At 49.1% G+C, this 22,708-nt stretch overlaps 1 protein-coding gene across 5 annotated transcripts; it reads left to right on the forward strand.

Annotated features, from left to right (window-relative positions):
• Positions 1–54: 54 nt before the first annotated feature.
• BRME1 (break repair meiotic recombinase recruitment factor 1) lies at positions 55–20,766 on the forward strand. 5 transcript variants are annotated; one of them, XM_025983565.2, is made up of 11 exons: positions 55–129; positions 424–487; positions 983–1,034; positions 5,172–5,346; positions 8,355–8,436; positions 8,671–8,781; positions 12,274–13,578; positions 17,039–17,149; positions 17,395–17,483; positions 19,662–19,754; positions 19,990–20,766. In XM_025983565.2, the coding sequence occupies exons 3-11, from the start codon at positions 1,004–1,006 to the stop codon at positions 20,138–20,140; spliced, it is 2,148 nt and encodes a 715-aa protein (XP_025839350.2). In that variant the 5' UTR covers positions 55–129; positions 424–487; positions 983–1,003; the 3' UTR covers positions 20,141–20,766. The 5 variants fall into 5 exon arrangements, with proteins under 5 accessions (XP_025839350.2, XP_072577546.1, XP_072577545.1 ...); XM_072721444.1 differs by having other exon boundaries at positions 96–129; positions 424–449; positions 19,990–20,345; XM_072721442.1 differs by having other exon boundaries at positions 110–179.
• Positions 20,767–22,708: the final 1,942 nt, after the last annotated feature.

Raw genomic sequence — 22,708 nt, forward strand, 5'->3', positions numbered from 1 at the left:
GGTGGGCGGTGCCGCGGGCTCCGCGAGAAAGAGGCGGAGCGTGCGGGGATGTGAGGGACGGTGCTAACATTACGCATGCGCACGGCGGTGCCGCGGGTTGCGCGGGAAAGAGGCGGAGCGCGCGTTCAGGTGTGAGGGGTGGTGACGGCCTCCGGGCTCACGGTGTTCCGCGGCCACCTGTGGGTTCTGGCTTCCCCTGGAGGCCCTAGTCTGGGCATTCCACACTTTTAGGTGGCTGAGGTGGAGTTAGTGTGGGTCTGGACACCGGAGGTCGGGTCCACAGAGCTCGGGCTTCGGGCCTCGGGCCTTCCCGCCCTTCAGCTCCAGATCCCCGGCCGCCTGGGCTCCGTGAGGGCCAACTTTGCCTTTTATTTTCTCAAAAAATCCTAACGCAAATAATTTAATCTAATTGTTCCCCAACAGATTCAGGCACACCTACTCAGTTCCTGGTAAGGACAGAAGGACCTTGACAACTTCGGTGGCCCAGGTCGGTTTGGGCTTGTCTGGCCCCCAGTGCCCTCAGGAGCCGGTCTGTGGTGAATCCTGCTTCCAGAGCCCCAGGCAACCCCCCCCCCCCGGGGTTCCCTGAGCCTTTGAAGGGCCCCAGGTGGTTCCTTCCAGAATCCTCAGGTATCTCTGGAAAGGTCTCAGACCACAGCTGGGGAGGGGGCTTCACATAGTCTGTCCCAATTTAGCGACTGGAGCTGGGGTGGCCAGGGTTTCCTGGATGGGCAGATGGGCAGTTCCTTCTGCTCTCCACAGCGTGGAGAAGCTTTGAATTCTTACCCGGCCATGGCCCAGGGTGGCTGGGACTCCCCTAAATGTGTTCCCTCAGGGTCCAGCTTGTGGCCCCCCCCCTGCTCTGGGGCGGGCAGCCAGATGGGCAGAAGTGGGATAAGGGTGGCTTCTGTCCCGAGCCATGGTCACTGGTCTGTACCCAGGGACAGGAACTACTTGTAATAATTTTGCTCATTGTTTTCAGATTTTTCCAGAAACAGATAAAATGAGTAAGAGGAAAAAGCTTCGGACTTCAGGTATTTAGAGCAAGTTGACACTGCTTTACTGCTGCATTTGGTTATAGGAGGAATGTAGTCTTATTTGTTGCAGAAATGCTGACATGACCACATCAAGCTGTTTGGGGGGAAAAGGGTGATTTAATACATGCTGGTAAGAAAATTATAAATTGTGCAAAGTGCATACAGTAAGAAGTGAAAGCTTTCTGGAGCTTCCTCCAGCCTCTAGTGGGATCCCATAGCCTAAGGCCAGAGGTGCACTCTCAGAGACCTTTGGATAGAACTACAAGGTCTTTGACATGCTACAAGGCCATAGGGTGTGTGGTTAAGTGTTCCCTCTGGAACCAACACCCTGGCTTCATCTCAGTTCTCTGGCTTGCCACGTGATGGCAGATGACTCTGTATCTCAGTTTCCCCCTTCTGTAAGTAGAAGATAATAAAGCCACCTACCCTTTCCATTCAAACAATGATTCTCTACCTGGTTTGAGGAGGATTTTTTGCACCTCAGAGGAAGTTGGGAATGTTTAGAGATGTTTTCATTTCCACAAATAATGTATGGGGGTGGGGAGCTATTGGCATTTAGTGGCTTGAGGCCAAGGATGTGCTAATTCTTATAATGCACAGGACAGCGCCCACAATACAGAATGACCTGGCCCCAAATGTCAACAATACTGAGGTGGAGAACTCTGCCCTAGAGCTCAAATGTGGGTTAGTATTTGTAAAGCATGGAGGATAGACCACTGGTAGTACACAAGTGGCTGCTGCTGTTATGATTCTCCTCCCAGGCTTTAAAAAAAGCAAGCAAATTTTTCATTCTGAAATAATTTGGGGCTTAAAGAAGACCTGGAAAAAGAGTTCAGAGTTTTTGCTTGTATGTTTAAAGTTTTTATTTATTTATTTATTCATGAGAGACACAGAGAGAGGCAAAGACATAGGCAGAGGGAGGAGAAGCAGGCTCCCTATGGGGAGCCTGATGCAGGACTTGGTCTCAGGACCCCAGGCTCACGGCCTGAGCCGAAGACAGACGTTCACTGAGCCACCCAAATTCAGTTCTTCTACCCTACCTCCAGCTTCCCCTAAGGTTAATATCCAGCACAACCACGGGACAATGATCAATCACAGGACAGCATAAAAAGCCAGGAAATGAACCTCAGTACACTACTTTTTCCAAACTTTTGGTATATGCACAAATACAGTGTTGTGTTGTTTTTTTGTTTTTTTTGGTTTTTTGGGTTTTTTTTTACTAGAAAATAGAAGCATCACACACACTAATCTTTAATCCCCATTTTTCACTTTATGGAATATCATGACCATCTTTACTTATTAATATACATGTACAATTTCCTCAGGGACAAAGTAAAACACCCAGCATTACATAGCATAGCTCTATAGCCCTCTCATTGTCGAAGATCATTTAAACTTCTTCAAAGTTCGGAAATGACTACTTACTGGTTAATGAGCTTATAGAGTAGCACTCATTTTTTCCCACAATGTGGGACAGAAAAATTAGCAATGGATTGAAAATGTTTTGTGTAGAGATGAGCAACAGACTGCTCGGAAACAGGAATTTCACTGACCTTGGAAGGGGAAGCTGGGGACAGCCAAGCCCACCCAACGTCAGGTCATTTGGGGCTTCTCTTGGCAGTGGGATCCCTAGCTCAGTGGACTGCAGGCTGGCCCAGGACAGCTGTTTCTGGTGTCCTGGAAGGGGTGGGGACAGAGAAAGACGATTCTGGCAGGTGGTGAAAGAACCTCTTCCTTCCCAACATCTTTGGCCTTTGGTGTTGAACATAAGGTTCTTCCTTTAGTTTTTCTTAAATTAGTCCTGTGGGGACACATCACAGGAAGGAAATAAGAGGCTCTTCACTTCTGTTGATATTTTGTTTTTTTATTTGGTGCACATGTCCGTTGGGTGAGCAGGGTGAGCTAATGTTTGGGCATCTTAAGAAACCAAATAAACAAAGCTGCTCGATTTTGCCTCTTGGCAGACCACAAGGTGGGAATGTGCTTGTATAAGAAACATTCCTTGGAGCCTTGCTCTGAGTGCAGCACTGAGGTGGACACCTAAGCAAGGTAGGGTGACAGGACAAGGATGAGATCAAAGGGTGCAACAGATTCAGTTCCTGCCCTCAAGACCCTCAAGGTCTAGTCAGGGGAGAAAGAAAAATGCTTCTCACTGAGAACACTAATCAAATTCGCAGCAGTAGGGTAAACTTCTAAACAAACACACCGTAATTTACAGAATCCAGACATTACAGGAAAGTCAAAAAGTCATGGTGATCTACTGGGGGCACAGTCAAGTGAACGCTAATGAGGACCCTGGTGATCAGTGTTGGGGAGAGAGAGTTCATTAGGTGGGTTTACTTTAAGGTGTTTAAGGAGCTGAAGTTGGAAAGTGTGTACTTGACCGACCTTCAGAAAGATCAGGCCAGGGTCTGTTTGCCTTTTTGTTCTCACCATGTGGTCAGAGGCACAGTACATAGTAAGTGCTCAACAAATGCTCAGATACACTTAAGTGTGCAGGCTCTGGAGCTGGACTGACTGGATCCCATGCCAGATTGCTTGGCCTCCATGTGCCTCAGCTTTTTTATCTATAATATGGGTGTAACAGTGGGACCCTACCTTGAAGTTTTGTCATAAATGCCCAACTTCTCAAGACAGCGTCTGTCATGGAACTTACTAGATTCAACCCTTATCATTTGTTTTTTGAATGATTAGGTTGGGGCCAGGTTTGAGGAGGTCTTACAAGTTGGCCACCATTGGCAGTTTTTGTGTAAGGGGGTTGCCTTCATTCAGCAAATAGGTGTTAGGCTCTTAATTTTTTTTTTTCACTGATAGGGAAGGTATTGCAGAGATACAAGGGACCAAGGGACAACTGGGACATCACTTTCCTAGCACTCTATAATTCTAGGGCCTAGTTTTCCCAGAACAGATAATCTGCAGGAATCACAGAAAACTAGAGTGGCACATAATTTAGTACTATCTATGTTTCTGGTGGTGATCTCTGTTTTATTATTTTTTTTTTTATTTTTTTTATTTATGATAGTCACAGAGAGAGAGAGAGAGAGGCAGAGACATAGGCAGAGGGAGAAGCAGGCTCCATGCACCGGGAGCCTGATGTGGGATTCGATCCCGGGTCTCCAGGATCGCGCCCTGAGCCAAAGGCAAGCGCCAAACCACTGCGCCACCCAGGGATCCCTGATCTCTGTTTTATATTTGTGTTTAATCATTTGCCAAGTATTTGTTGAGCATCAGCAGTGCACTAGATGATCTTCTAGGCACTTGAGACTCAGCAGACAGTGATATAGGCCCCTCGTTGTATTGAGGGAGACAGAAAAAAAACAATACATCAGGTACTGGCAAAAAAAACTGTGTAGTGGGGGCGCCTGGGTGGTTCAGTTGGTTAAATGTCCAACTTGATTTCCACTCAGGTCATGATCTCAATGTTGTGAGATTGAGCCCCTTGTTGGGCTCTGTGCTGGGTGTGGAGCCTGCTTAAGATTCTTTCTCCCTGGGGCACCTGGGTGGTTTAGTGGGTGAGTGTCTGTCTGTGACTCAGGCTGTGATCCCGGGGTCCTGGGATCAAGTCCCACATTGGGTTCCCCATAGGGAGCCTGCTTCTGCCTCTGCCTGTGTTTCTGCTTCTCTCTCTGTGTGTATCTCATGAATAAATAAATAAAATCTTTAAAAAAGAAAAAAAAAAGATTCTTTCTCCTTTTCCTCCTCTCTCACTCTCCATCTTAAAAAAAAAAAAAAAGGGCTGTGAAATGAATAAAACAGAGCATGGATCTAAAAGGGTGTGCTCTATAAAGAAGTCAGGGATGACCATTTGAGGTAACATTTGAGCTGAGACTCAAGGAAGCCAGTACACACCTCTCACCACCTTCCCAGGGAGACAGTTGGCTGAGCCAGGTCGTCTTGTATAGTTTGATGCTAGGCCAACTCAGGTAAAAAGCCTTTGAATGGCATGATCACCTAAGATCTTGGACAAGGTGCCATCCCATCTCTCTCTCCAGGCTAGAGTCAGAACAGGGGTTTCTACCCTTGGAATAAGCTTGCTCATTTCAAGCAGTGGCCCTGCCAGGTTTGGTTGTCAGCCATGGCAGTGCGTGCCCCCTGTATTTCCCATCCCTTTTTCTTTCTTTCTCTCTAAACCAGGAGGAGGAGTCCGTTCTCCAAAGGCCCCAAAGAACCCAAGGCTAGGAGACTCTGGCAGGCCCCAGCAGAGTTCTGAGCAGAGCTCTTTGTGTCTCCCTGAAGAGTCAGAAGGCAGATCAGGACCCGTTCCCTCTGCAGAGCAGAGAACAGAGGAACCAGTACAGGCACTCTCCAGGTAGGTGGCTTGGAACATTCCAGCAAGCCTCCCCACCAACAGTGGACATAGCACAGCAGCCCAGTAAACAGGATAAGGGATGGTGGCCAACATGACCCATCTAACTCCATACCTCCCCCTTGGGGGTTCAGGGGCCCTCAGATTGCTTCTCAAAGTCTTCTTCCCCAGACTCTCCTCTTTAGCAAGAAAAAGTTTATATTTTAACCATAAGCAAGGAAAACCTTGGATTTTTCAAGGTCACTTAATAATAGAATGCGTCTTGTCCTGTCTACTGGTCAAATCCATGTTTATCCTGTATTCCCTCTTAACCAAGAAAAGACTGATGGAGTTGTGGGTCTGCAAAATAATAACCCATTGGGAGATAGCAATTATTATGTGGCAGATAGTGTACTAATAATAAACACTTTACACCTATCCGTTTGTTTAACCCTCATGGCACTGTGAGATTTTTATCCCCATGTCACAGGTGAGGACTCTGAGACTTGAAGAGATCAAATGACTTACTTGCCCAAGGCCATTGAGCTGGCACAGGGCAGGCTGGGGATCTGGCTGTGTCTGGCTCCTGTGTTCCTAACCACCATGGTTTCCTAGCTCCCATCTTCTTCTTCTTCTTTTTTTTTTTTTCCCAGAAATATGTAATTAAGCACAGTGAGCTAAAAAGGAAGATCTGGAGAATAGTTTGTTCATGGGGTTAAACCACATGTAACTAGAGCAAAGTAGAAAGGGTTAGCAGGAGTTAGGAGAAGGAGGGCTCCTGCTACTAGAGTCTTCAGAGAAAGCCTCATGGATTGGTCTGCCAAATTTTCTGAATAAACAATTGGAGCACACGGTCTGACCAAAAGAACTTTTTGGGGATGAAAGGTATGTGATCTCAGATTATTTTAGTCTTAGAACTAAAGGCAGCACTGCTGTATGTGTGATAGGAAGAGGGGTCACATATCACACTTAAACCATTCTCCTGGGCGCACAGTATCACTGTGCTCCTCACTCCTGGAGAGGCTAACAGGGCTTAGGGGGTCCCAGGAACTTCCCATTTTGCTGTTTGAGTCCATAAGAGTAGTCAGAACCCACATAAGTGGGTTCCCACCCTCTTTTTTGTTTTTGTTTTTAAAATCTTTTTTTAAGGAACACCTGGGTGGCTAAGCGGTTGAGCGTCTGCCTTCGGCTCAGGGGGTGATCTGGGTCCTGGGATAAAGTCTCACATCAGGCTCCCTGTGAGGAGTCTGCTTCTCCCTCTGCGCCTCTCTCTGTGTCTCTCATAAATGAATAAATAAAATCTTTTTTTAAAATACCATGTTCATAAAAAAAATACCATGTTCATAGAAGTATAACATAAAAAAACAACAACATAAAGCAAACTTAACACATCTACGTTAAGAAATGAAATCTTAGCCAATACTTTAGAGGCCACCCAAACAACCCATTCCAATTAAAAATTTTCAAACAAATAAATAAATAAAAAATAAAAATTTTCAAACAGACTCTTGGTATCACTATCTAGATGTATTCTGTCTGTATAAGCTCCCCAATACAACTTAAACCTGTTACTGTATCTTCAGGCTTTTTCCTCTTTCACTTCCAAAGTTGAAGTCTTGAAGTTTTAGTTCCAGATTTTAAATTTTTTTTTTTTAACAACATACACATCTGCATTTATTTAGATATAACCATAAGTCTCACATGCTTTATAAAAAGACCTAATTTTTTTAGAGTAGTTTTAGGTTTACAATAAATTTTTTTAAAGATTTTATTTATTTGAAAGAGACACATACAAAGAGCATGAGACAGAGAAGGCAAGCACGAGCAGGGGAAAGGGCAGAGGGAGAAGGAGAAGCAACCTCCCCATTGGACAGGGAGCCTGATACAGGGCTCAATCCCAGACACTTTGGTTTACAGTAATATTGGAGAGAAGGTATGGAGATTTCTCATACACTACTACGCATTATTGCCATCCCACCAGAGCAGTACATTTGTTACCAAGGATGAACTTGCAGTGACACATGCTAATCACCCACAATCCACAGTTCACTTTAGAGTTCATTCTGTGCTATATGTTCTTTTTTTTTTTTTAAAGAGATCTTATTTATTTATTCATGATAGAGAGAGAGAGAGAGAGAGAGAGAGAGGCAGAGACACAGGCAGAGGGAGAAGCAGGCTCCATACTAGGAGCCGGATGTGGGACTTGATCCCGGGACTCCAGGATCACGCCCTGGGCCAAAGGCAGGCGCTAAACCGCTGAGCCACCCAGGGATTCCTGTGCTGTATGTTCTCCGGGCTTGGGCAAATGCAGAATGACACGTATCCACCATTATAATCTCATACAGAGTATTTTTGCTGCCTAAAGTTCCTGTATCCTGTCCATCCCTCCCTTCCCCACCCTGGAACCATCTTTTTATTGTCTTCATAGTTTTGCCTTTTCCAGAATGTTAGAGTAGTAATCATACAGTGCTTTCAGACTGGCTTCAGAAATACGCATTTAAGTTTCCTCTTGGTCTTCTCATGGCTTGGTAATTCATTTCGTTAGTACTGAATAATATTCCATTGTCTGGGTGCACACAGTTTACGTATCAATTTACCCACTGAAGGCTGCCTCCATTGCTTCTGCATTTTGGCAATTACGAACACACTTGCTTTTTTAGATACTGTGTTTTTTGTGTCTATAACTTCCTTTTCTCTGGAATTTGCAGAGTTGGGGGTTAGAGTGTCATTGCAAATGAGAATTCCTATTCTCATCTCAGGAGCCAATTCCTGAGTTTATAAGGGTAAACTGCTGCCAGAACAGACAGCTTGAATTTTAAGTGTGGGTCTTCACACCCTTCTTGGCAGCCAAGTGTCACCCTAGGCACACTGTTCCCCTTTTCCATCCTACCCTCTCTAAGCAGGTGCTCCAGGGCCTCCCTTACAGGAGACTGAGTACTACTTTGCCTTTGGATTCATCCTGTTTGTCTCACCACATGCACTGACAGCCTCCCAGGACTTCAGAACCTCCTGTTTTGTCTTTCTCCACCCAGCTCCCATGATGAGGAAGCAGGAGCTCCCTCCAGGCTCTTTGGGCAACCAGAAAAGGGGCCGGTTCCCTTTGCTCTTTCCCAGGTGAGCCTGTTTTATGGCCTCATGTATGAACCAATGACACTGCCTCCCTTAAGCTGGAGTTCTTGTCTCCATCACCAGCATGCTGACAGACTGGGAAGACTGTGGGCTGGGGACGGAGGGCAAGGGCTGCATTTGAGGCTGCCAGAAAGGAACTGGTTTGGCATTTGCTTTCTGAAACTTCATTCCTCCCCTTATCTTTATTGCTGTTTTGTTCTTGTTGTATCTGGTTCACAGAACTCAGCCAGGAGGTATGTCCCCCAGTTTGCAAAACTCAGGAAGACAGCAACAAGACAAGCAGAGCTGAAGGAAGAGGACCTTGGGAGTGGAGCCCCTAAAATCAGCCAGGTGAGCCCAGTAGACACAAGCTTCTTGGACCAGCCTTGGCAGCTGAGTTCAGCCTTGGTTTTCTTTGGCACTGGCTAGACCTGCACTCATCTAGATGCCCCTTTTCAGTACACCATGCTACAGATGTCTGTGGAGCTCATGCTCATACAGGCCTGTATGGGGTGTTCAGGATAGCTGTGCTTGCAGCAAAATGGTCAAGGCTGCAGCTCTGTTCCCCAGGTTGTGTGAGAGTAGTAAAAGCACAGAAAACAGCCCACATTCTATCCCTGAACCTCTTTATTTCTTGGAAGCTTTTGTGTGGTTTGGGGCAAGGGGTGGGTCTTACAATGTATTCTCATCCTTTCCACTCTGAGCTCTGGGGGTGATGAAGTCTCTGGCAACAGAAGCCCCTACCAAAGTGAGTGGTGGACATTCCCAGCGGCCATGTTTATAATCATCCCAAATTGGGAACACCCAGATATCCTTCAATGGGTGAATGGCTGGACACACCATGGAACACAACTTAGCAATAAGAGAGGATACAAACTAGTGATACACGCAACAATCTGGATGGATTTCCAGGGCATTATGTAGAGTGGAAAAAGCCAGTCCCAGAATGTTACACGCTGTAGGGTTCTATTTGCATAACATTATTGAAATGAGAAAATTATAGAAATGGTGGGTAGGTTAGTGGTTGCAGGGAGTTGGAGCAGGTGGGTAGGATGGGAGGGAGGCAAGTGTGGCTACACTTGGCAGCACAAGGGATCCTGTGTTGGAGATTTTCCATATCTTACCTGTTTGGTGGATGCACAACATCTACTGCAAGAGGACTGTATAGAACATCATACACACGTGTAAACAGGTATAAGTCAAACTAGAAAGCCAGATAAGTTCAGTGGACTTTATCAGTGTCAATATCTGGGTTGTGATATTATACTCGAGTTAGGCAAGATGTTACCAATGGAGAAAACTGAGTAAAGGGCATGAGGAGTCTTCCCCATCGTTTCTCATAACTATATATAAATCTATGATGATCTCACTAAAAGGAGTTGGGACACCTGGCCAGCTCAGTTGGTGGAGCATGCAACTGACTCTTGATCTTAGGTTTGTGAGTTCGAGCCCCATGTTGGGCATAGAGCTTACTTACAATAAAATTAACTAATAAGAGGGGTCGTAGCTTCACTTTTGACTGAAAATGTGCGGGAAGCGCTATGTGTAACTCAGTGAGTGGTTGCCAGTGGCTTCACTGAAGCCAGATTGACAGGCTCTGGCCTTCAGTGATCTGATATTTGCAGGGCAGACCCTCCTAGAAAGGTTGGGCCTGTTTGGTGTAGGGAGGTAACTGGCAGAGGTATGTCCCTCAGCAGTGATCCCTGTATGAAAGAGGCATGGGAAAGGGGACAGCTGCTGTCTCTAGAGTGCCCTTGGGTACAGACCTCAGTCCCTACCTATCAAATGTAATTATTTGTAGTCCAGTTTGAAGGGAGAGTTGATGGCATGGATGTGAGGTGAAGGGAGGTGATGGGTTGACTCCAGGATTTGGGGCCTGAATAGCCTGAAGAATGGAGTTGCTGTAGTTGAGACAGGGAGCCTCTGAGGGCATACTCAGGAGCTGGTGTTGGTTGTGTAACATTGGAGGTGACCAGGAAGGAGATTTCCAGGTGGAAATGTCAGCTACTAGCATCGTGAGTTGGGGGAGATCCAGGGGGTGCAGTGGCTCTGCAGGTTTAGGCCTCAGGGTCTGGATTGGACTGCCATCTACCTAAAGGACAGTATCATTCTACATACATCCTAGCCAGAAACCTCCTCTTTCCCACCCCATTATGGTCATCTCTATTTCACTTCTTCCTCTTGCTCTTCTTTTTACCTTGAAATAAGTATAGATTCATAGAAATTTGCAAAAACGGCATGGACCCAAGTGTCCTTCAATAGATGAACAGATAAACAATGTGGCATATCCATACGATGGACTATTATTCAGTCTTAAAAAACAGAGACATTGGGCAGCCCTGGTGGCCCGGTGGTTTAGCACCGCCTGCAGCCCAGTGTGTGATCCTGGAGACCTGGGGTCGAGTCCCACGTCCGGCTCCCTACATGGAGCCTGCTTCTCCCTCCACCTGTGTCTCTGCCTTTCTCTCTCTGTGTCTCTCTTGAATAATTAAATAAATAAAACCTTAAAAAAAAAAACGAAGACATTCTGACACATGCTACAATATAAATGAACCTGGAGGATATTATGCTCAATGAAATAAGTCAGCCGGAGAAGGGTAGATACTATAGATTCCACTTATAGGAGGTCCCTAGAGGAGTCAGATCCATAGAGGCAAGGGGTCCTGGGTGTCTCAGTTGGTTAAGCATCTGACTCGTAATTTTGGTCATGATCTCAGGGCTGTGATATCAAGCCCTGAGTTGGGTTCTGTGTTGGAGCCTGCTTAAGATTCTCTCCCTCAAAAAAAAAAAAAAAAAAGATTCTCTCCCTCTGGGACACCTGGGTGACTCAGTGGTTGAGCATCTGTCTGCCTTTGGCTCAGGTAGTGATCCCAGGGTCCTAGGATGAGTTCCACATCAGGCTCCCTGCAGGGAGCCTGCTTCTCCCTCTGCCTATGTCTCTGCCCCTCTCTCTGTGTCTATCATGAATAAATAAATAAAATCTTAAAAAAAAAAAAGATTTCAACTGCCTCTCCCCACCCCCACCATCAATATATGCTCTCTCGTGCTCTCTCTCTCTCTCTCTCTCTAAAAAAAAAAAAAAAAAAAAAAATTTTTTTTTATACAGGCAGAAAGTTGGTGGATGCCAGGGGCTGGGAGAGAGGGATAGGGAGTTGTTTAACAGGGACAGAATTTCAGTTTGGGAAGGTAAAAAGAGTTCTGGAGATGGATGGTGGCAATGTTTGCACAACAGTGTAAATGTACTTATACCACTGAGCTGTACACTTCAAGATGGTTAAGATGCTGAGTTTTACGTAACGTGTATTTTACCACAACTAAAAACAAAACAGTACAGAGAGGTCCGTGTGTGCTTTCCTCTAGTTTCCACCAGTGGTCACGTGTTCTAAAACTAGCATCCATTGCCAACACCAGGCAACTGACATGGGCACAATCCACAGGCCCCCTTGATTTTTGTATCCTTGTTCTAAGAGTCCCTGTGTGCCTGCTGGTGGTGGAAAGGAGCTGATGGAAGGAGAGATTCCTGTGCTTCTGGTTACCCCTCCAGCCCCTGGCTCTAACTATGCCCAGCACTGGTACTGAACCCTACTTGGGTACATCCTGTGCAGCATCTGAGATTTTGTACAGAGACAATTACAACTAGAAAAATCTTGGGGCACCTGAGTGGCTCTGTTGGTTAGGTGTTCGATTCTTGATCTCAATTTAGGTCTTGATCTCAGGGTCGTGAGTTCTAGCCCCACATTGGGCTCCACACTGGGCATGGTGCTTACTTAAAAAAAAAAAAAAAAAAAGCTTTAGAATGATTCCTTATTGAAAACTCAAAGCTGAGTCTTTTTCTCTCCACAGGAAACACCACTAGAGCCGAGTGCCCAGCAGGCCAGAAGGAATTCCTTCCTATGGGAGGAATCCCTAGGGCTTGTTCCCTGGGAGGCCAGGGAGCTGGATGCCCAGACTCAGGTAGACAGCACCCACCCTGAGCACAGAGACCAAAACCCCATGACACCTGTGCCTGGCAGTGGTGATCCTCAGCCCTCAACCTCCACTGATGCCTCTCCAGAATGGGAGACAGTGCCCTTGGCCTCCAAAAGGGCCCAGGATCACCTATTGGAGCAAGGAACCAGCACACCAGATGGTGAAAGCAGGGAAGGTTGTTGGGTTCTAGGCTATCATGGCCAGAAAGGGCTCCTGCTGAGCGGAGATGCTGAAGAGAAAGAGTCAGACCAAGGAGCACTTCAGGAAGCAAGTACCCAAGGGGGAGCAGAAGCTGACCTGCTTGAGAGGTGTCAAGAAGAAGGAGATAGTGTCCTAAGTTCCATTACTCAGGACACAGAGCCCAGATCTGCAGCCCAGGGCCTCTCTGACCCCTTACAGATGCCCAGCAAGACTGGCAGGGAAGCAGAACAGAGTTGTAGCAGTCCAAGACATTCCTCCCTTGGGACTGTTGTCATCACAGATGTGAGCACAGACCCCACTGAGCCAGAACAGAGGGCTTCAGAGGTGGCCGGGCCAGATGAACAGGCTAACACCAAGGCACCTACCTGTCCCAGTGGGAAGGCCCCTGATGGAGGGTGCAGTGGGGCCCTGCTCAGTTGCATGCCTCTCACTGGGGATACAGGATGTAGAGGGGAGGCAGGGTGGGAAGGCAAGCCCCCTGGCAACATCCTGGGGGGACCTGCAGCCTCCCAGGCTCTGGATCACAGCAGAAGAGAGCCCACAATAGGTGCTAGAGATTCCAGTCTTCTAGCCTCGGAAATGGGCCCAGATGTTGATCTGACAAAGGTGCCTGGCCTGGATCAAGATGGGCTGGGAGATGTGTGTATGCTGCCTTTGCTCTTGCAGCCTGCAGGTAAAAAAACAGCTGAGTTAAGTCACGAGAGCCCTGAACAAGACCTCGAGGGGTTCAGTCTATCTCTCGGAGCCTTTGTTCCACCGCTAAACAGAGAAACAGTGAGTGGCCTTTCCCAGGAGGCCAGAGGCTGCCAGGACAGCATAGATGCCCCTGTGGCCCCCACAGGCTGGTCTGCATGCCCTCCTGGCTCTGTAGACCAGGCTGTTTTGGGGGAGTCTCTAGCTTTGGAACCTGACTTTGTGCCAGACAGCCAGATGCAGAAGGCCCTGGAAGCCCCTGACTTTGAAACCTCATATGAGCAGGTAAGAGTTTCCCCATGTTATAGCAGACCATCCCAGGATAGGTGTCACATGGCCACAAACCTATCCCAAACTACCCATTAGGGTGTGTATGGGATTTGGGTACATGGCCATCTGTCTATATGGCATTCAGGTCTAGGGGAATGAGTTGCAGCTTTGGTGTGTATGGAGTCAGTGGTTTTCCAGAAAGAATAGATCTGCCTTTCTGTAAGGGGTCTGTCTGTGTGGGAGCTAAAGAGCCCCAGGCAGTGAAACGCATGCATTCTGTCAGCCTGGGCAGAGTTGATGGAGGTCCTCCTTCCCTTGACCAGAGCCCCCAGGTTTACCCACCCTCTCCACACTTCAGGGCCTGGCCCTGGCTGGAGGTTTCTGAGAGATATAAAGAGGATGCCTGAGACCTTGAGGGGTAACTTGGAAAAAGCCAGCCATGTCAGAACTGGGCTTGGGGGCCAAGACTTCAATCCCCAGTTGGGAGAGACGTTTTGCCCATTTTGAGGGTCATTTCAAGGTTCTGATATGATTTTTTTTTCAAACATATACACAGAATTTTGCTTTCCTGCTAGAATTTGTAGGGACTTTGCTTCCTTCAGGGATCTGCCTGCCCAACATCATGTTCCCCAGCTACTGAGCCTATGCAGGTCATTGGTGTTCACCTGTCTGGGGAAGGTGGCAGCTTTGCTTTGGCCCCATCCCCAAGGGAGCACCACATCCCTGACCACTGGCACACCTGAGTCTGGGTTAAGTGCTTTGCAGTCACACCTTGGGAGGTAGGTGGTTCTCTTTCCACATACTGGGTGTAGTTAAGCTGCAGGAGTTCAGGCACCTGCCCAAGGTGACACAGCTGGGAGGGAAGCAGGCTGGGTCTGCTCCCACGTTGGCCTGATTCTGCAGCTGTCCCTCAGTTGTCCTGTCTTGGAGCACAAAGCCTGACTTGCTTCACAAACAGTGACCTCTGTTTCTTTGGCTGTCCTGTTGAGATGTTTAAAAAATTAATTCAGTTACATGCTTATCAAGATCCTGCTCTGCCAGGAGTTAACAGATTAGGCGTGGTCCCTGCCCCTATTCCCGTGAGGTTTGTGGTAGTACCATTCCCACCTGTCTTCCAGAGTGAACATTTTGTAGCCTATCATTTTGGCACTTAAAGAGTCTTTTCATAGGACACGGACTTGAAACACAAGCATAGTGTTTCATCTGGTACCCAGCTGAAGAAAGCCAGCTGTTCCAGCCTTAGAGGGGAATGCTGCTGGGTTGGGCAAATATGGATCTCCAAGGCACCGCCTTCCCAAGGGAGGGTGAAGGGCCATTTTTTACCCTTGACAATGTTTACCTGCAAGGTGACTTCAGACCAAGCCCTCCCTGCCACATGTTGGCCCCCGGCTCCTGTGCCCCCCACTTCTCAATCACCAGATGAGCAACATGGAAAGCAAGTCACAGTGCAGTCCAGTCTTAGAGTTTGAACACAGTCACTGGGATAGGTAGGCATTCAGGTACTGACACAGTTGAAATATTGTAACTGAAGCCTCATCCCTTGAAAAATATATAAACTCCTCCTTTGGAAAGAAGAGCAGTCTGAGTTACCCCAGCCTCTGGCTGTTGGGTATTGGCTAAAGGAGAAGCAGTTGGGATATTTAGTGGCATCCAGCGGGCAGAGGAGCAAGCCCCTCTTGAAAGGCTGCCAGTGACTTTGGGCTTTGAAAACACTAAGGAATCTGCAGTGCAGGGAACCAGCAAACAGCCGAGGTGGTCAGACCTGACAGGCTCTCCAGGGGTGGAGGTGCAATCCTGACAAGGTTGCTGACGTCTGGGCACATTTTGTTTTGATATTGGGTGTTCCCGAACAAGTCAGGGCAACCTTAGCACAAGCAGGTTCCCACAGAAAGGTACCAGTTGGAGCCCAGCAGGAAGGCCAATGGACAGGGCCAATAGGCTACAGAGTGCAGGTGGATGGAGACAGTGGCAGCGGCGGCTAATACAAATTATACAGCAGTGACCAGTTTCAAACCCAGGTCTCCTCACAGGAAAGTACGGTGTTTTCTTCTTATAGTAGCTCCCTTAGGATGTGACACTCACCACAGGGCTGGTGGAGCATCTGTACACCGCATAAGTAATGTCATTTAAAAGGGGCACCTGACTGGCTCAGTTGGTTAAGCATCTGTCTTTGGCTCAGGTCATGATCTCAGGGTCCTGGGATGGAGCCCTGCATTGGGCTCCTGCTCAGTGGGGAGCCTGCTTCTCCCTTTCCCTCTGCCACTCCCCATGCTTGTGCTCTCTCGCGCACTCACTCCCTCTCAAATAAATAAAATCTTAAAAAAAAAAATTGGGTCCTACAGCAGTGGCCTCCAGCACATTCAGTACGAGGACTGCCCTTGTGTCAAACATTTACACAAATATTACACAATGCTGGTGGGAGCAGTGGTTGGAGTATTGGGAGGGAGAATGTGCCTCAGGGCCAAGAATGGCCCAGTGAGTAGGGTGATTATGTGATACTGAGTTATATTTTAAGCCACAGAATCACTTCTACCAAACAGTAGGCCAGATGCCTAGGAGATACTGTATTGTCTCTAGGAGTCTTCCGATTCAGCACTGCTGGCATTTGGGGCCAGATAGTTCTCTGTGGTGAGGCTGTCCTTGTGCTCTAGGGCATGAGCAGCATGCTCCCTCGCCCTCTTCCCACTGGATGCCAGTAGCACTCCGCCTACCCAAAGTGTGCTGACCAATGTAAAGTGCCTAGGGGTGATCATCCCCCAGCGAGAACCCTTGGGCTACAGGCAGTTCTTTATGTCTGTTCTTTGGATTCAGGGACAATTTGCAGCTGGAAGCTGTAGCTCAAGCCCTTTATCCCATTCCTCATCCCTGACAGGGAAGAGGGGCCCGCTTTTGAAAGGACATCTTTGGAACAGATCCCTTCTTCCTCTAGGACTTTGGTCTCCCCAGAAGAAGCCCTGGACTGGCCACTCTACCCCAGCTTGTCTCTTTTCAGAGTGACACATGTCACCTCCATGATTGAGCCTAACATTTTCCATGAAAATTAAACTGCTGTTACCATTTAGAAACTTAAACTTTGGGGATCCCTGGGTGGCGCAGCGGTTTGGCGCCTGCCTTTGGCCCAGGGCGCGATCCTGGACGACCCGGGATCGAATCCCACGTCGGGCTCCCAGGTGCATGGAGCCTGCTTCTCCCTCTGCCTGTGTCTCTGCCTCTCTCTCTCTCTCTCTGTGTGTGACTATCATAAATAAATAAAAATTAAAAAAGAAAAAAAAAAAAAAAAAAAAAAAGAAACTTAAACTTCTCTGGGTTACCTGGCCCTCTCCTCTATTAATTATAAAATTTTCCCTTACAATTTATTTGTAAAATCTGTCTCTGACACAAAACAGGTGACTTACCTGGCAGACCTCTTCTCAACATCAGATGCCCCACTTCACCCCAGTCACCGTCACTGAGAGTCTTCTCTGTACCTTTCTAGGTACTGCAAGATAAGCAGGAGACAGTGCCACGCCTCCGTCATCAGGAACAGAGCCATCGGCCAGCACAGATCAGCCCTTCAAAAAGAACAAGCTCGGCAGGGGACACCAGGGTCAGACCTAACATTGCCCTGTCTTCCTTCTGAAGGGGGAGGGTGAGAGCAGCCCAGGCTAGTGGCCCCCAGGTTCAGCTGTCACAGCATCCTATCCCTTCCCTGCCCCACTTTTCTTCTGCAGGAGTCTACCTCTGTGTTCCTGGCATGGCCCAGGAGAATTAAAAGGTTCTCTGCATGACTCTTCTTACTCCGTGCAGGGCTCAGCCAGCTAGGCCATTCACATGTGTGTTCTCTCTTTATAGTTGTTTCCTACAGGGAGCAGGCTGGACTCTTGCTGGCCTGGCACAAGCCCACAAGCTGATGGAGGCCTTCTCACGGAGTTCCAGCTGAGGTAGGCAAGGGCTGGGAGGCTAACCCAGGGCTCTTGCCCCAGCAGCAGTCAGCCCTAAGTACCTGGGAGGGAAAAATGTCGCTGCTTTCCTGGCACTAGTGCCCCCACACTCCCCCTCACACCAGCCCTGCCTTTCCATCAGTAGGGGAGCTGAGCCCATCTTTATTTTTTTTTTTTAATTTTATTTATTTATGATAATCACAGAGAGAGAGAGAGGCAGAGACACAGGCAGAGGGAGAAGCAGGCTCCATGCACCGGGAGCCCGATGTGGGATTCGATCCCGGATCTCCAGGATCGTGCCCTGGGCCAAAGGCAGGCGCCAAACCGCTGCGCCACCCAGGGATCCCTGAGCCCATCTTTAAAACTGTGCATGCCTCTGCTCCCTGCAAGTGGATAACTGAGGATCCTCAATCTATAGCTAAACGAGTCTCTCCCCAGGACTTCTGGGGTAGTACCCCCAGTTCCATAGGTTGTTTTAACATACTATGTGTGTTTTTCTGGAGAGAGGATCTAGAGCTTACCCCAAAAATCTGTGGAGGGGAAGGGGACCCAGACTGGGATAAAAACCACTGGCCCACACGACCTTGGGGCCTATCCCTACTCTGGCATCCAGAGGGCCCTTTGGAGTTCCTTACTTGGCTCTGCCCTGGGGCAGGCTGCTTTCTCTCCTTCCTGTAGGCCATGGAGAGAGAGAAAGAGAGAGAGAGAGTGTGTGTGTTGGGGGGATTCTCTGTCTCCACCCCAGAGCCTCTTACAGTCTGTCACCTCCCTTTGTGTCCTTTCTCCCAGCCCTACCAGCCATTAGCACTGGGCCACAATCCTCTCCTCTTACCTTGTACTTGAACTGGCCCCTCTGCAGAGGCTGCAGCTTATCGATTATTCATGGCCAAGTTTCTGTTTCTGTCTGGCAAGTGTGGAGGAGGGGTGAGGGACACAACCCTTGGCAGTTTGTCTCCTTTCTCTTTCTTCTCCTCCTCCTCCTCCTCCTCAGGGTAGAGGGTAGCCATGTTTCCACCTCCTGCCCATGCATACATTTGTATGTAATACCTGTTGTACCACTTGTTGCCACACACATGCTCATGTACCCTGCATGGGGATCAGAAGCGGTTTAGTCAAAGTGGCCCTACTATTTGAGCAGAGAAGGGAGATTGATGTCTGAATCTCCAGTGGCCTCCGATGTGACCCACATGAATGTCTGGAAGCTTCTAGGCAGATCATGGATCCAGTTCAGTGGCCTGTGGCTGAGTGAGACATGCAGTGGCTAAGGCCAGGCCGGAATGCCGTCTCAGGGCGACTGAAGTGGGTGGAGTAGAACTGGAGTTCCTGTAGTGACAGCCCAGAAGACACTGACAAGCTGGGGTGTCTGAAGATTTAGGAACAGCTGTTGCCCTGAGTCCAGGAGGGCATCCCTTTGCCCACATCCGCAGGCCACATGCATTAGATACAGTGGGTATGTGGTGCATCTATCTCTTCCATAGATACTAATACCATCCAGTGCCAGCTCTTCCAGGAACTGCTGTGGGCATGGGGGAGACAGTGTAGGACAAAACACAGGGCTTCCATCTGGTGGGGGTGGGAGGGTGAGAGACAAGCAAATTAGTCAGATGGTGGAGTGTTAAGAAAAAGACAGTGAGGAAGGGGTTAAAATTTTAACGTGGTGATCAGGGGAGGCCCCCCTCCCCCAACCAGGAGGAGACTTTTGGGAAAGAACATTCCAGGGCCCTCAGAAGTGCTCAGGGAACAGACAGGAATTCAGTGTGGCTGGAGCAAGGGGGGAAGGGGAGTGAGAGGGAGGGGATGGGGGTCTGGAGGTGCTGGCAGATGGTGCAGGGCTTTGAGGAGGGATGCTGGGCTGGGTTTCTATTTTCACAGCTGACCCCACCCCAGTGCTGAATGGTGGACAGGCTGTAGAGGCAGGCACTGGGAGCCAAGGAGGCTGTGGCAACTGTCCAGACGAGGACCGAGGTGGTGAGGAAAAGAGGCTGAATTCTGGGTGTGCATTTGATGGTACAGCCAGCTGGGTTGACCATCAGGGCTCTGCCTCTGGTGGCTTCATAGCTGGAAAAGGTATTAATATCTGGAGAAGACAGCTCCAGGCCCAGCAGAAGCCCCCAGAACAGAGTTTGGCAGAGCTGTCCAGTGAGGTCAGACCTCCTGTCTTCCCTCTTTCCCTGCCAGGACCTGTGTAGGGATCAAGGCCTGTGAAGCCGCCAGGATGGAGGATGCAACAGACACCGTGCAAGGTCTTGTTGTTGAGCTCTCCAACCTGAAGTAAGCACTGGGCTGAGATCCACAGATGGATGGGGTGGGAGGCGTGGCAGAGGGGATGGTGGGGAGGGCCCAGTGCCTGCATTTGCCTGTGTGTGTGTGTCCACGGCCTGTGAGTATGCATGTGTGGGAGCTTATGTGGAAGCATGAGCAGGCACTCATGCCTGAATACGAGGTGTGGTCCCCACTCTGGGCATCTGGTGGAGCGCACACAGCAAATGTTGACACTTCCACACAGCCGGCTGATCATGAGCGCCCACCGGGACCTGGAGGCCTTCAAGCGCCTCAGCTACCGGAAGGCAAGGCTGGCAGGGAAAGGCCCAGCACCCTACACATCAAAGGGAGCTGGGAATCTCCCTCCAGAGGAGCGATCCTGGAGGGATTTGTAGATTACTTCCAGACCACCTCAGGAGCGCCTTGTGTGTGCACATGTGCACAAGCTTGCAGCGCCTTTGCGTGTTTCCTCTGCTCTGGCCCCCGGAAGTGCTGCTGCTAAACAGCTGGAAACAATCCCTTGGCAGACCCCGGAAAGCCTGCAGGGCCTTGTCTGCCCCCTGGTTTACCCTATAAGATGCTCCAGCAGGTCCTAGTGGGCCCCAGAAACCTCCCCTCAGATGACCCCGAAGTCATCTTGCCATGGGAAACATCAGAGGCCAGGCCCATATCTACAGCCTCCCTTGAGAGTCAGTAAGGGACGGAACTTGCTCCTCCCTGCGGCTGCAGCAGAGGTCAGAGGCAGAAGGCTGGAGGCAGGCAGCAGGAGGCCAGCCGTGCCCCCCACCCTCCGGAAACCAGCTGCTTCTGAGCAGAGCCCAGAGCCACCCAGATGTTTATCTAGATTTGCAAATTTCATTCTTTAGCTCAGGTTATAGGAGGTTCAGAATTTGTTTCTTTACTGGAGGAGAGAAGGGCTCTCTTTGTTGATGGTACCTTTGTTTTTCTCCGGATTTCCATTTTATTTCTTTTGGTTAGACCATTAATAAATGATTCCCTAGTGTGGATCTGTGACCTGCTACTTGGGTTTGACGTATTTTCAGTTCCTTAATGTTCTACCCACAAACCTCCCTAACCACTTCTTTCTCCTTTTACTTCTCATCCTCCCCAGGAAAGCAGGTTGGGCTACCGCAGGGCCCTGTGAATCAAGGGGTCCCCACAAGTTACTGAATGTGTCAGTCTCCAGGAGTGGGTCGCTGTGTGTATGCACACATGTACGCATCCAAGCACAGACACCCCCGTATCTGTGGAGCAGCAAGCCCACTGAGGGATCATAGCCAATCACCCAGCTGGAGAGTTGACAGGTTTGCGCTCAGTGCTCAGATGGGCTCAGGTGACCTTACCCATCCTCCAAGGCACAAACTGCTTCTAGGCCTTAGACCCGAAAGAGGCACTGGTGGTGGGGGGGTGGGGGGGGGTGAGGGGGATTGTTCCTGATAAACAGCTAGTGCCTGCAGGGTGCTGAGGGCCAGGCTTACACAACCCTGATGATGTCATAAGCAGGTGCTGCTGTCAAACCCATTTTACAGAACATCATGCTTCAATTACATTGGTCACCAAAAGGTTGGCCAGACCGGAGACTTTCTTGGTCCTTTGGCCTATGACTCCTACACCCCAATTCCTAGGATCAAGGCAGAGGCCCCCTCCCACTGTCTTCTTAAACCCCGGGAAATCCCATGTTGGAGGGGGGCAAGGCAGGATCAAGGTTCCCCACCACTTCTGGTTGCATGTATAGCTCCTTCGTTGAACCTGCCAGGACATGCCCATTCTCCTGGTTCCCTGGATCTCAAGCCCCAGTGGCTCTGGCCTATATAATCAGCTGGAGGATGGCTGGATATTGTATCCCTTAACTCCATTTGGGACTCTTTGGGGCTGCTAAGGAGCCCTCCTCTATGTTGTCTTTCTACTCCTCCCTTCCCCCCTCCAAGCCTGGATAGCAGGCTGTCTTTAAGGGTCATCTCCCATCTCCAGCTCACCCCAGCCCACCTCCTCGTGTGGCCTCAGGTCCCAGTTCAAGTCCAAAACGCCAAGGGCAGAGGGGACCTGCAAAGTCCAAATCCTGCTTCCACCCAACTTTGGAAGACAGTGTGAGCTACTAGGGATGGAACCCAGGGTCCCCAGGCCAGCCCTTTGCTTGGCAGAGAGAATTTGGACAGACACTTGCCACCTGCTGCCCTCTGGGAACAGGGATTCCCACAACCACAGCCCTGGCCCAGGAGAACTGGATCACACTACCTGGGTGGTGATGGAGCTCCATCTCCCTCCCATTTCTGCCCAAGCAGAGCCAAGGTCTTGGCTGGCCCAACCCCCCAGGACATATTCCCATTTTGCCTAGCCCTGCTCCCCTCCTATGCCCAACCCCCTAGGCCTTCCCTTGCTCTGAATGGTTGGACATGTGACTCCATGGCCCAGGTTGTTTGGGCATTTCTGAGGACTTTAATTCACTGAGGGCCTGCTTGGTCAGGATGATTTGAGGGAGGGGGAAGGAGGGCTTAGTCTAATTGTCTCTCAGTTCCCCTCTTCCATCAGGCCCCCACCTCCAGTGTGGAGGCTTCTACCCATTTGGTATATACTGTGTGAGACATGGTGGAAGGGAGTTTGAAAATACCAGACCTCACAGAAATGGCTTCATGGTGCTAACCTGACAGTGGGTGCCCTGCCCAGAAGTGCTAGAGCTGGGGTAACCCCTCAAAACCCTATACCTGTGATACCCACCTCTATCTCTTGGCATAAAGCAGCTCAACTAGTGCTCCAGTATAAACCAAAATCCAAGTAACAGGTGGGGAAGGTGCGGGTCAGAGTAATATGTGGAGGCTGATGGACGCAGCCAGGATAGAAAAGAGGTTCCCCCCGCAAAATAAAATAAAATAAAATAAAATAAAAATAGATTAATTAATTGAAAAGAAAAGAGGTTCCCCAGCTCCTCTGGAGCTGTTCCCACTACATCATCCCAAGACCCGGCC

Source organism: Vulpes vulpes, chromosome 9 (assembly GCF_048418805.1).
Source record: "Vulpes vulpes isolate BD-2025 chromosome 9, VulVul3, whole genome shotgun sequence".
Classification (NCBI taxonomy): domain Eukaryota; kingdom Metazoa; phylum Chordata; class Mammalia; order Carnivora; family Canidae; genus Vulpes; species Vulpes vulpes.

Excerpts from the sequence above, each read along its gene's own strand:
- BRME1 (XM_025983565.2), top strand. The coding sequence starts at position 1,004 with ATGAGTAAGAGGAAAAAGCTTCGGACTTCAG. Across the intron at positions 5,347-8,354 it reads CCAGTACAGGCACTCTCCAG|CTCCCATGATGAGGAAGCAG; the intron begins GTAGGTGGCTTG and ends TTCTCCACCCAG. Across the intron at positions 8,782-12,273 it reads GAGCCCCTAAAATCAGCCAG|GAAACACCACTAGAGCCGAG; the intron begins GTGAGCCCAGTA and ends TTCTCTCCACAG.